The sequence below is a fragment of the Artemia franciscana genome, chromosome 5 (genome assembly GCF_032884065.1).
Source record: "Artemia franciscana chromosome 5, ASM3288406v1, whole genome shotgun sequence".
Classification (NCBI taxonomy): Eukaryota; Metazoa; Arthropoda; class Branchiopoda; order Anostraca; family Artemiidae; genus Artemia; species Artemia franciscana.
The window spans coordinates 10,350,110-10,364,647 of record NC_088867.1 but is presented as its reverse complement, the minus strand read 5'-3'; the positions used below and the strand labels follow the sequence as shown (position 1 = coordinate 10,364,647).

Genomic DNA, 14,538 nt, shown 5'->3' with positions numbered 1-14,538 from the left:
AGCGCTTAGGACACATGCTTCTTCTGGCCTACCAGCACCTCTCTTCCTCTCCCATGGGATCACCGATATATATGGTGTCTTCTCTCCTAGATCCCATCAAAGAGTCGAGAAAAAAAAATACGAGCTCAATTAGAGTTTTGAAAAAATCTTTTTTTTGTGATGCCTCCTAAGAACTGACAACTCAAGAGATACGTGACCTGATCTCTATCAGAGGCTTCATTTCCGGACAACTCCAGATCAAAGATTAATCAACCGAGAAGATTTACGTGCCGAATTACTTCCATCACAAGCTCTTGGGAATCTACTCCTGTTATCTCCGTCTAGATTCGACTCGAAGATTTAAGAATACTTTTTTGTAGACAATTTTGCCATGATGAATTTCTTACTATTATTGTTCTTTAGATGCTATTGGTTCCGTTGGTGCTTCTTTGTGCCTCGTTAATGACCTAAACCATGGGTCTTAAAATTTTTCTATTTTAGAATCGTTTTTGATCTGACAGTGCGGTCTTTCGACATCTCTAGAATTGGGGACTTATACTCAGATACTGCCTAAATGATGGTTGTATAGAAATCATTTCTGTAGTTAAAGTAAAGTTACTAGGCTTTTTGGAATACACCGTGTATTGTTACTATTTTAGTGGCTTAAGTGTCACTGACCGTCTCTCGGGTCCTGTCGTATATGCTTCCGGTTGAGTTTTGTAGTCTTGAACAATTCAAGTCAGCTTCAGTAGTTCAAAAAGCATTATTCTGCCTAATTTCTCTAAATTAGCTTTTAATAATTGATTTCACATTTAGAACCTTAAATATTGTCACATACTATAAAAGAACATGACTCACTTTCGCCATTTAAACTACTTGTGAATATGTTAACTATAGTTCTAGTGTCGGTATTTTCTTTTTTAAGTAGTGTTTCTCGTTCATTATTACTGTATCTTCCCAATAACAATATTCATAGTCCATTTCCCACGATTTCGTAATCAACCCTGCGTGAAAATCTCGGAAGTGGCCATTATAGAGTGCCCAAATACTTAGCTGTGCAGCATATAGTTTTAATTAATGGAATAATAAGCTCTTCTGCAATAATCGTATGGGTTCCTTTTTTAACGAAAAGATCTTCCAGATATAAATAAAAGAGTTACAAAGATTCAGCATAGATTAAGCTTCAGCACAAGCTTAAGCTTCGAAAAGCGTTATTTGACCATAAAAGCATTATTAACCAATAATTATTTGACTAATTTTTGCATTATAGACCTATTGCATTGACCAAATGACCAAATCACCCGAGACAATTCAATAGATCATCTTTTATGCAAGAGCAATTTCTAGAGTAATAAAACTGAAAAACACGAAGTTTTACCAAAGTTCTACCAATAATGCTTTACCAAATACTTTTGCATTAACTTAGTTTAGTTTAGATCAATGACCATTGACCAATGGCATTTTTTGACCAATTGCGTGTTTGACCAATGATCACAGCATTATTTGAGCGTAAGAGCATTACTTAGCAATAATTATTTGACCAATTTTTGCATTATAGACCAATTGCATTGACCAATTGACTAAATGACCAAATCACCCGAGATAATTCAAGTGATCACCTGTTACGCAAGAGTAAGTTTTAGAGTAATAATATTGAAAAACACGAAGTTTTACCAATAAAGTTTTACCAAATGCTTTTGCATTAATTTAGGTTAGGTTAGATCACCATTAGGTGATCTAACCTAACCTAAGTTGGTCAATCACCATTGCCCAAAGGTATTATTTGACCAATTGCCTATTTAACCAATGAACAAAGCATTATTTGACCAATAAATAGCATTTTTTTTATCGATTCGTGTTTTGTGGCTTATCCCCCAAAATCAGATTTGAATGAGTAGTTATACTTCACAAATCTTATATGTCGTCAAACATTCTCCTTTTTAAGTAGTATTTCGTGTTTATTATTACTTCCTCTTCCTGGCAATAATATTTGTATAAAAATCCCCTTAATTTTTTTAACCGTCGTGCCCAAGAACCCTGGTAGTTGCATAATTTAGTGCAGTCAGATATTTAGCCAGGGTGCAGCATAATAGTTGAAGTAAAAATATGATAGATAATAGTCGAATATTTTTTCTTTTCAGTGAAAAGATTATTCAGTGGTAAAGAGAAGATACCATATTTCATTATGATTTATTTTGTAGTATTTTATGTTTATTCCTTACCCAGAGGCGCCATTGGGGGGGGGGGGGGGGGTCAGGGGTGGGCAAATGCTCACCCCAGATTTTTCAGGGGGGCCCAAGCTTCCACCACAAAGTGCCCTTTGCCGGCCATAATAATCCATTATGTCCAACATAATCCGTTCTGTACAATTGATTCGAAATTACTGCACGCCTATTACTTTCACCGATGTATTGTTTACTTAAATAAGAAAATTTCTTGCTGAGGAGGGTCAGCCTTTAGTCTGGTTGAATTTTTCACTTTCAGTTTAATCACTTGACCTCGTTGATTATGATCTTTGATGTTATAATTAATCTTAGAGGTCAGTGTGGCTGAGTTCCACATTGGGTTACAGTACATTTCCATGCAACACACGGGTGCTGAAAATGAGTTTTTACTTAGAATATTCGATCGATGTGCTGCCAAAACTCACATTTTTTCTTATGTGAAAGTTGGGGGGGGGGGCCAAAATGGAGTTTATGCCCACCCCAAGATTTGGCCCAAATGGCGCCTCTGTCCTTACCATACCAACAATAACATTTACAGCCTTATTTTTTAGACCGCCCTGCCTGCAAACCTCGACAACAGTTTAGCTACGGTGCAGCTAAACTTTTAACCACTCTAGTCTCTTGCTCAGTTGATGCTCATCCTTTAGTTAAATCCTTCAGATGGATGTTCAATTCGTCAGATGATCAGCTTAACCTTGGAGAATTTGCAACTGTTTCTAAAGATGGCAGCACTAGTATACTTAGGTACACACCTAAAAGTGAATATGATTATGGTGCAATCCTGTGCTGGGCTGAAAACGAAATTGGACTCCAAGACGAACCTTGTGTTTTCACAATTTATCCTGCAGGTAATTATGGTTTTTCAATATTTGACTGGCTGTAAGAGCGAAAAAATTTACGCTATTAAAACCAAGCATTAAACGCCCCGAAACGAAAAATAATATAATAGCATTAATTAAAAGCAAACCTATTTTCTAGTAATCGCCATTTTTATTTGACCTTTTTTTCAAATTTCTCAGGTGTTTTAAAACAGACAAAATTAATTTAATTAGTTAGCAAAAGTTAGTTTTAAAAATTCCATTATGGATAAAACCATAAACAAAAGGCCATCTTTAAGCCCTAGACAGCAGAAAAAACTTACAACATGCGGCCAATATAAATAAAATGAAAATGTTTTAAAACAGTCCTAGCATCCTTACTTCAGTGAAATTCAACCAGGACTGTTTAAAAAAATTAATTTTAGTTTTATTGGTCGTATGTTGTTGTAAGTTTTTCTACTTTTATATTTTCATGTTTTGCTGAGGACAGCTCTTGGACATAGGGTCGAAATATTCATTCAAGTTAGATTTCCACTCTCTTACGAAAACAATTCCCTATTGTTCTTCTTGTTTTTGATGTTTGTGATGGAAAGGCAGTGTGGTTTTCGTCGTTTTTTTTTTTCATGCATACTTCGGCAGGCCAGAAGAGTATTTTGCTGTTTTCTATGCTGTAAATATTTTTTGAATAAATGAATAATAGTGTCTTTGGTTAAAATACACTTCATTCGGTGTTTGCTCCTGTTGTGTAGCAGTGATTGTATATTTTAAAAACTTGATGTGTCGAAATTATTGCTTCTATTTGCAGAGACAAGACCCGGCGCAGACCTGACAATAATAATAATGACAATTAATATATATATATATATATATATATATATATATATATATATATATATCTATATATATAAAAATAAGTTGTCTGTCTGTGGATGTGTGGATGGATGTGTGGATGGATGTGTCAGGTGACGTCACCTGAAAAAACTGGATTAGGTGACGTCAAAACTGAAAAAACTAAAAAAAGGCAAAAACTACAAAAAAAACTAAAAACTAATAAAAAAAATAAAAAAGCTAAAAAACTAAAAAAACTATAAAGGTAAAAACCAATAAAAAACTAAAAAAAAAACTGAAAAAACTAAAAAAAGGCAAAAACTACAAAAAAAAACTAAAAACTAATAAAAAAAGTAAAAAAGCTAAAAAACTAAAAAAACTAAAAAAACTAAAAAAAGGTAAAAAACTAAAAAAAATAAAAAATAAAAAAAAACTAAAAAAAAGGAAAAAACTGAAAAATAAGCTAAAATAAAGGTAAAAACCAATAAAAAACTAAAAAAAAAAGGAAAAAACTAATAAATGACGACACTCAAAGAGAAAGCGACCAGGACAAAAAACTAAAAAAAAAGGCAAAAACTACAAAAAACTAAAAACTAATAAAAAAAATAAAAAAGCTAAAAAACTAAAAAAACTAAAAAAAGGTAAAAAACTAAAAAAACTAAAAACTAAAAAAAAACTAAAAAAGGTAAAAACTAAAAGAACTAAAAAAGAAAAAAATAAATGACGACACTCAAAGAGAAAGCGACCAGGACAAAAGGAATGTTCGATTAGCAATCAACAAAGCACCGGGACACAGGGAGTATAAATGACGACCAGGACACAAGTAAAAAAAAAAATTAACAAAACTAAAAAGAAGGTAAAAACTACAAAAAAACTAAAAAGAAAAAAAAACTAAAAACTAATAAAAAAACTAAAAAATCTAAAAATCTAAATAAACTAAAAAAGAAAAAAAAAGGAAAAAAATAAAGGAGAAAAACAAAACTAAAAAACGAATGTATATACAGACCGGTACACCGGGATACAAATGACGACCGGGACACAGGGAATATAAATAACGACCGGGACACAGGGACACAACTACAACGGGGACACCGGGGGAAACAGGGGGATATAAATGACGACCGGGACAAAAAAACTAAAAAGAAATAAAAACTAAAAACTAATAAAAAAAACTAAAAAATCTAAAAATCTAAATAAGCTAAAAAAGAAAAAAAAAGGAAAAAAATAAAGGAGAAAAACAAAACTAAAAAACGAATGTATATACAGACCGGGACACCGGGATACAAATGATGACCGGGACCCGGGACACAGGGAATATAAATGACGACCGGGACACAGGGACACAACTACAACGGGGACACCGGGGGAAACAGGGGGATAACCTGACAATCTATTTATATGCAAAGACAATGGGACAGCAAAGAATGTTGTATATTCGCAAGTTTTACGTAGTTAAAACCATATATATATATATATATCTATATTCACAGGTGGGACATAGGGACACAACTACAATGGCGCGTAACTATTATGGCGCGTAACGACTTACGCGCGCGGGGGGGCTTGGGGGGGGCGCGAAGCGCCCCCACCAACTAGGTGTTGGGGTGGCGCGAAGCGCCACCCCAACAGCTAGTATATATATATATATAAATAAGTTTTAAGTTTGTGTATTTGTCCATGCTTTGTGTTTGTCCGCATATGTGTGTTTGGTTTTATAAGGCTTTGCATATGACGTCAAAGGCTTTGTATATGACGTCATTATAATCCTACAATGGTAAAAGAAACAGCCGAGGAAGCTGCTCAAAGATTTAATTCAAAGAAAAATTTTTGTATAAATCCTACAATGGCAGAAGAAACAGCCGAGGAAGCGGCTCAAAAAATTAATGCCAAATGGCTCGCGGCTAAAAGAGAAAATAAGAAAAGAAAGCGTGCCGAGGAACCACAAGAACAACGTGAAAACAGGCTTGCGTCTCAAAGAGAAATTGCCAAAAAAAATCGTGCCGAGAAATCACAAGAACAACGTGAAAACAGGCTCACAGCTCAAAGAGATAATACCAAAAGAAAGCGTGCCGAGAAATCACAAGAACAACGTGAAAACAGGCTTGAGGCTCAAAGAGAAATTACTAAAAAAAAAATCATGCCGAGGAATCACAAGAACAACGTGAAAACATGCTTGCGGCTCAAAGAGATAATGCCAAAAGAAAGCGTTCCAAGGAATCAAAAGAACAACGTGAAAACAGGCTTACTGCTCAAAGGGATAATGCCAAAAGAAAGCGTGCCGAGGAATCACAACAGCAACGTCAAAATTATCGCCTGGCATTCAGGTACAGCCCAGTCGATGATTATAGCTTGAGTAGATGTGTTCAAATCGGGACTATGTCTAAAATTTGTTCCTATTGCAAGGCCTTGGAATTTAATGGCGAAACAACGGGAATATGTTGCGCCTCAGGAAAAGTTAAACTTCCTCAACTGGCTGCACCACCAGAGCCATTAAAGACTTTTTGACGTTACACACTGGGACACTGGAACACAAGGAATATAAATAACGACCGGGATACTGAAAGAGAAATTACAGACAGGGATACCGGGACACAAATGACGACCGAGACACAGGGAATATAAATGACGACCAGGACACAGGGACACAGCTACAACGGGGACGCCGGAAGGACACAGGGGGGGGGGATGTATAAATGACGACGGGGACACAGGGAATACTCGATTAGCAATCACCATCAACAAAGCTCAAGGGCAATCATTAGAAAAATTGCGGTATAGATCTGAATACGGATTGTTTTCCCATGGACAATTATATGTTGCATTTCAAGATTCGGTAAACCTGACAATCTATTTATATGCACAGACAATGTTACAGCGAAGAATGCTGTATATTTGCAAGTTTTACGTAATTAAAAACATATATATATATATATATATATATATATATATATATATATATATATATATGTATATATATATATATATATATATATATATATATATATATATATATATATATATATATATATATATATATATATATATATATATATATATATATATATATATATATTCACAGGTGGGACACAACTACAATGGCGCGTAACTAATATGGTGCGTAACGACTTACGCGCGCGGGAGGGGGGCTTGGGGGGCACGAAGCGCCCCCATCAACTAGGTGTTGGTGTGGCGCGAAGCGCCACACCAATAGCTAGTAATCTATATATATATAAAAATAAGTTGTTTGTGGGTCTGTCGAATGGCGTCATGTCATCATGTCGTCATGAAGTTAGTTGTCGCCATGTTTGTTATGACGATGACGTCATTAAAGTTATTTAAGAAAATCGTTCAAAGACAAATTTTTAATTGTAAGAAGATCGTGGACGGAAAAATGTTTAATTGTAAAATGACTGAAGAACCTACAATGGCAACAGCCGAGGAAGCTGCTCAAAGAGTCTATGCCAAAAAACTTGCGGCTAATAGAGAAAGTAAGAAAAGAAAGCGTGCCGAGGAATCACAAGAACAGCAAGAAAACAGGCTTGCGGCTGATAGAGAAAGTAAGAACAGAAAGCCTGCCGAGGAATCACAATATATATGTATATATATATATATATATATATATATATATATATATATATATATATATATATATATATATATATTATATATATATAAAATAAGTTGTTTGTGTGCTGTCGAGTGACGTCATGTCACCGTGTCGTCATGAAGTTAGTTGTCGTCATGTTTGTTATGACGATGACGTCATTAAAGGTATTTAAGAAAATCCTTCAAAGACAAATTTTTAATTGTAAGAAGATCGTGGACGGAAAAATGTTTAATTGTAAAATGACTGAAGAACCTACAATGGCAACAGCAAATGACGACCGGGACACAAATGACGACCGGGACATCTATCTATATAAAAATAAGTTGTTTGTGTGTCTGTCGAGTGACGTCATGTCATCATGTCGTCATGAAGTTAGTTGCCGTCATGTTTGTTATGACGATGACGTCATTAAAGGTATTTAAGAAAGTCCTTCAAAGACAAATTTTTAATTGTAAGAAGATCGTGGACGGAAAAATGTTTAATTGTAAAATGACTGAATAACCTACAATGGCAACAGCAAATGACGACCGGGACACAAATGACGACCGGGACACAGGGAATATAAATGACGACCGCGACACTCAAAGAGAAATTACAGACTGGGACACGGGGACACAAATGACGACCGGGACACAGGGAATATAAATGACGACCGGGACACAGGGACACAACTGCAATGGGGACGCCGGTGGGCACAGGGGGATATATAAATGACGACGGGGACACAGGGAATGTTCGATTAGCAATCACCATCAACAAAGCTCAAGGGCAATCATTAGAATAATGAGGTATAGATCTGAATACAGGTTGTTTTTCCCATGGACAATTATATGTTGCATGTTCAAGAGTCGGTCAACCTGACAATCTATTTATATGCACAGACAATGGGACAGCCAAGAATGTTGTATATTCGCAAGTTTTACGTAGTTAAAAACATATATATATATATATATATATATATATATATATATATATATATATATATATATATATATATATATATATATATATATATATATATATATATATATATATATATATATATATATATATATATATATTTATATCTATCTATATTCACAGGTGGGACACAGGGACACAACTACAATGGCGCGTAACTAATATGGCGCGTAACGACTTACGCGCGCGGGAGGCTTGGGGGGCGCGAAGCGCCACCCCAACAGTTAGTAGAATATAATAACAATAACATTGTAGTTATAAAAATATGTAATTTAACAAAAGTAGTAATAAAAGATAAAAATAATGTTAATAATAGTATGATCTGCTAATAGTTTATTGTTCAGCCACTATACAAAATTGTTAAAAAGCAGATTACAAAAAAGAACAACTGCAAAAATTTTGACAAAAGGGATAGCCTAGAACAGAATTTTGACTGATAATAATATTTCTGATATTATAGAAATACATTACCTGTAATAATAATGTTTTGATAATCAACATATAAAATATACTAAAAGCAATTACAAAATAATAGTAATGTTGACAATACTAAGACCTGATAATAATACTAATTTATATTTTACCCACTATACAAAACTCTAAAAAAGCAGAGTAACTATTAAATAGAAAAAAATGGTAAAGTTGTAAAACTGATGGCAAAAAGAATGACTAACGGAAAAAGAAATATCAACAGCGAACCAACCATTATTTAAATTTTTGTTTTCTCAAGAAAAAAATCAATTTTATTCTAATCAAGATCCTTTTTATGTAGGACCTCCGGACGCTCCAAAAAATTGTACCTTAACCAACGATAAAAGCAGTTCAATGGAAATTGAGTGTCAGGAATCATTTAACGGTGGTCTTGAGCAGCATTTTGTTCTGGAAATTTTCGAGTCACATTCAAAACGGTAAGATTGCTTCATTTTGAGAATGTCACAATTTTATACTCTTAATATACTTGCTCTCAGACAGAAGCATCAATTCATGATATTTTAGGGGGAGGGTGGCAAAATGTAAATGTGAAAATCTTTAGGGAATAGTTATGTAGTTTTTCTGATTTTTTCAGCGAAAATAGAAAAAAGAATTGTTCAAGTATTTTCAACGAAAATACCAAAAAACGGAATTTTTAATTGGGGGGGGGGGGGGGGACAAAAGGTGAGGGGACATCGATAGCTCCTCCTTACTCTCCTTCCTCCCAATTGTTGCTCGTTTTTAGTTTTGCATTCGGGAAAGTCTAAAATTTTGACCATTATTCATTAAAACCGCACTAAAATTCATCTATTTTTAGCCTAAAAATATAACTGATAGATATATCAAAAGCAATTAAATTGTTTATTGTCAAAACCATGAAAATTCTCCTGAAAAACAATTTTTGGAAACACTACTGCTCAAAACCTTTGCAAGGCAGGTAGATTCTAGAAATATATTTGAGACCTCGAATGATAATATATTCAGCCAATATGTAGCCTATATATATATTTTTTATCTCTATATATATATATATATATATATATATAAATATACTGTTTGTTTGTTTGTTTGTACCACTGTTAATCCACTCTACTTCTTTACTTCTCTTCTCTAAAAATTCTACTGTGGTTTTTGTTTAAGCGATCAACAATTGCAATTCAAACTAAAAAAAAAAAAAAAAAAAAAAAAAAAAAAAAAAAAAAAAAAACTTGAAAAAAAAAACTTGAAAAAAACTAAAAAAAGAAAACACCAGAAAAACTGAAAAAAAAAGAAAAAAAAACAGAAAAAAACAAAAATAATAAAAAATAGAAAAAAATAAAAAAAATAAAAAAAGAAATAAACCAGAAAAATACCCTAAAAACTATAAAAAAAACAAACAAAAAAACAAAAAAGACTTTACGCAGTTAAAAATTAGCACCTTTCATACGTGTTGCTAGGGTGCGCAGCGCCACAGCAACGCGTGGCAGGGGGGCTAGGGGGGGGCTTCAATATATGGATTCTATTTGTCGCTTGTCTTCTAACCGTTTACAATTTGAGACAATTTAATGTCTTTTCATATTGCGGTCTTTTCGAAAATATTTTTCATTAAAGCATGTCCGATTTCTTACAACGATGTCTCCTAAGCTCCAATATTTTGGTTTTCTTTTTTAAGGTTTTTAATTGAATTTCTTGTTAAAATATATACAAATATTTTTGCGAGTACCAGTTTTTTGGTCTTTACGCAAATATAATGTGTTTTCATAATCCCATCTGATAAAAAGTATTTTATAAATGAAGTTAGTCTGTTTCCTAACAACAATATATACTAAGCTTTAAACTTTTGGTTTTCTTTTTTAAGGTTTTTGGATTGTTGTAATCCATTGTTAAATAATATACAAATATTTTTGCAACTAGCAGCTTTTTGCTCTTTACGCAATTTAATGTCTTTTCATACTGAGCTATTCAAAGATATTAGATTAATACCGCAAGTCCCATTTCTAACAACGATTTCTACTTAACTTCAAACTTTTTGTGTTCTTTTTAAGATTTTTGAATTGTTGTAATCCTTTGTCAAAATATGTGCAAATATTTTTGCAATAACCAATTTTTTTTTTCTCTTTAAACAATCTATATATATAAAAATAAGTTGTCTGTCTGTGGATGTGTGGATCAGGTGACGTCACCTGAAAAAACTGGATCAGGTGACGTCAAAACTGAAAAAACTAAAAAAAGGCAAAAACTACAAAAAAACCTAAAAACTAATAAAAAAAATAAAAAAGCTAAAAAACTAAAAAAAACTATAAAGGTAAAAACCAATAAAAAACTAAAAAAAAAACTGAAAAAACTAAAAAAAAGGCAAAAACTACAAAAAAAAACTAAAAACTAATAAAAAAAGTAAAAAAGCTAAAAAACTAAAAAAACTAAAAAAACTAAAAAAAGGTAAAAAACTAAAAAAAATAAAAAATAAAAAAAACTAAAAAAAAGGAAAAAACTGAAAAATAAGCTAAAATAAAGGTAAAAACCAATAAAAAACTAAAAAGAAAAAAAGGAAAAAACTAATAAATGACGACACTCAAAGAGAAAGCGACCAGGACAAAAGGAATGTTCGATTAGCAATCAACAAAGCACCGGGACACAGGGAGTATAAATGACGACCAGGACATAAGTAAAAAAAAAAAACTATCTATATATATAAAAATAAGTTGTCTGTGGATCTGTGGATCGTGGATCAGGTGACGTCACCTGAAAAAACTGGATCAGGTGACGTCAAAACTGAAAAAACTAAAAAAAGGCAAAAACTACAAAAAAAAAAAGGCAAAAACTACAAAAAAACTAAAAACTAATAAAAAAAAGTAAAAAAGCTAAAAAACTAAAAAAACTAAAAAAACTAAAAAAAGGTAAAAAACTAAAAAAAATAAAAAATAAAAAAAAAACTAAAAAAAAAGGAAAAAACTGAAAAATAAGCTAACATAAAGGTAAAAACCAATAAAAAACTAAAAAGAAAAAAAGGAAAAAACTAAAAAAAATTTTCATCTAAAAAACTAAAAAAAACTAAAAAAGGTAAAAACTAAAAGAACTAAAAAAGAAAAAAATAAATGACGACACTCAAAGAGAAAGTGACCAGGACAAAAGGAATGTTCGATTAGCAATCAACAAAGCACCGGGACACAGGGAGTATAAATGACGACCAGGACATAAGTAAAAAAAAAAATTAACAAAACTAAAAAGAAGGTAAAAACTACAAAAAAACTAAAAAGAAAAAAAAAACTAAAAACTAATAAAAAAAATAAAAAATCTAAAAATCTAAATAAACTAAAAAAGAAAAAAAAAGGAAAAAAATAAAGGAGAAGAACAAAACTAAAAAACGAATGTATATACAGACCGGTACACCGGGATACAAATGACGACCGGGACACAGGGAATATAAATGACGACCGGGACACAGGGACACAACTACAACGGGGACACCGGGGGAAACAGGGGGATATAAATGACGACCGGGACAAAAAAACTAAAAAGAAAAAAAAACTAAAAACTAATAAAAAATCTAAAAATCTAAATAAGCTAAAAAAGAAAAAAAAAGGAAAAAAATAAAGGAGAAAAACAAAACTAAAAAACGAATGTATATACAGACCGGGACACCGGGATACAAATGACGACCGGGACACAGGGAATATAAATGACGACCGGGACACAACTACAACGGGGACACCGGGGGAAACAGGGGGATGTAAATGACGACCGGGACACCGGGACAGGGAATGGTCGATTAGCAATAACCATCAACAAAGCTCAAGGGCAATCATTAGAATCATGAGGTATAGATCTGAATACAGATTGTTTTCCCATGGACCATTATATGTTGCATGTTCAAGAGTCGGTAAACCTGACAATCTATTTATATGCAAAGACAATGGGACAGCAAAGAATGTTGTATATTCGCAAGTTTTACGTAGTTAAAACCATATATATATATATCTATCTATATTCACAGGTGGGACATAGGGACACAACTACAATGGCGCGTAACTATTATGGCGCGTAACGACTTACGCGCGCGGGGGGGCTTGGGGGGGCGCGAAGCGCCCCCACCAACTAGGTGTTGGGGTGGCGCGAAGCGCCACCCCAACAGCTAGTTTATTATAAACTTCTCCATCACGAAAATCTTCAATTTTTCCACACAAGTGTGGCAAGTGTCATGACGTCATTGTAGTTTTACTACATGACATCATTTGCAAAAACCAAAATTAAGGCTCTTAACAAATTTTCTTAAACATTTTTTAGGCTAGAATATATCAGGATGTCAATTTTCCTAAAAAAATATGGAGCCGTTTTCGAGAAAAAATACATACAAAAATAAATATACTATTATTACTCGTTTATGTATATATAAGTATATATATATATATATATATATATATATATATATATATATATATATATATATATATATATATATATATATATATATATATATATATATATATATATATATATATATATATACGAGGCGTGTTTTTTAAGTAAGGTCCGTTTGAATATAAGTATACAACGAAAGATTATTTCAAAAAAGTAAATTTATTTTCAGAAAATGAATACTTTACACAATTCTTAGGCATAGTTACCAAGTTTTTTCAAACATTGATCATACCTCTCCACTAATTTAAAACAAACTCTTCATAAAAACTTGCCACCGGCTCCGATAACCAAGAGTTCACTGCTGTTTTTATGTCTTCGTCCTCTTTGTAAGGGTTGCCACTAAGGTGGCAACTGGTTGAACTAGAGACGAAACATGGGTTTTGCATATGACGCGCAAATCGGGGCAACAGAAAATGGAACCAAAACACACAAACTCCACTGAAAATTTGAAGGCCTAGCAGACTCTCTCCCATCACAAAATCATGGCGTCGGTGCATTGGAATAGGCATGGTGTTTTTTGGTCGACTTCATGCAACGAGTAACCACCATCAATGCAGGAGCATGTCAGCATTCTTCATCACAATAGAAGCCCGCTCACTGCTTGTCAGACCCGCAATTTGTTGGACAGCTTTGGCTGGGAACCTCTCCATCTCAAACAACATTTCCGCAACAGCAACAGTTACCGCAACAGGTGGGAAGTTTTTATATAGATGTTACTTTAAAATTAGTTGAGAGATATGATAAGTGTTACAACAAACTATGCTATTAAATAGTGTAAAGTGTGTACTTTCTCAAAATACATTTACTTTTTTTAAATAATCTTTCGTTGTGTAGTTTTGCTCAAACAGACCTTACTTAAAAAACACGCCTCGTATATATATATATATATATATATATATATATATACTAGCTGTTGGGGTGGCGCTTCGCGCCACCCCAACACCTAGTTGGTGGGGGCGCTTCGCGCCAGCCCCCAAAGCCCCCCCGCGCGCGTAAGTCGTTACGCGCCATAATAGTTACGCGCCATTGTAGTTGTGTCCCTATGTCCCACCTGTGAATATAGATATATATATATATATATATATATATATATATATATATATATATGGTTTTAACTACGTAAAACTTGCGAATATACAACATTCTTTGCTGTCCCATTGTCTTTGCATATAAATAGATTGTCAGGTTTACCGACTCTTGAACATGCAACATATAATGGTCCATGGGAAAACAATCTGTATTCAGATCTATA

At 33.2% G+C, this 14,538-nt stretch overlaps 1 protein-coding gene across 1 annotated transcript in view; it reads left to right on the top strand.

The window, feature by feature from the left end:
- The window catches only part of LOC136026968 (nephrin-like), a 189,896-nt gene extending 180,458 nt beyond the window's left edge, over positions 1-9,438 (top strand). The window contains exons 11-12 of the mRNA XM_065703837.1: positions 2,756-3,052; positions 9,190-9,438. Coding sequence (XP_065559909.1) covers positions 2,756-3,052; positions 9,190-9,329 — 437 coding nt within the window. The 3' untranslated portion in view covers positions 9,330-9,438. The remainder of the gene's footprint in view (positions 1-2,755; positions 3,053-9,189) is intronic.
- Positions 9,439-14,538: the final 5,100 nt, after the last annotated feature.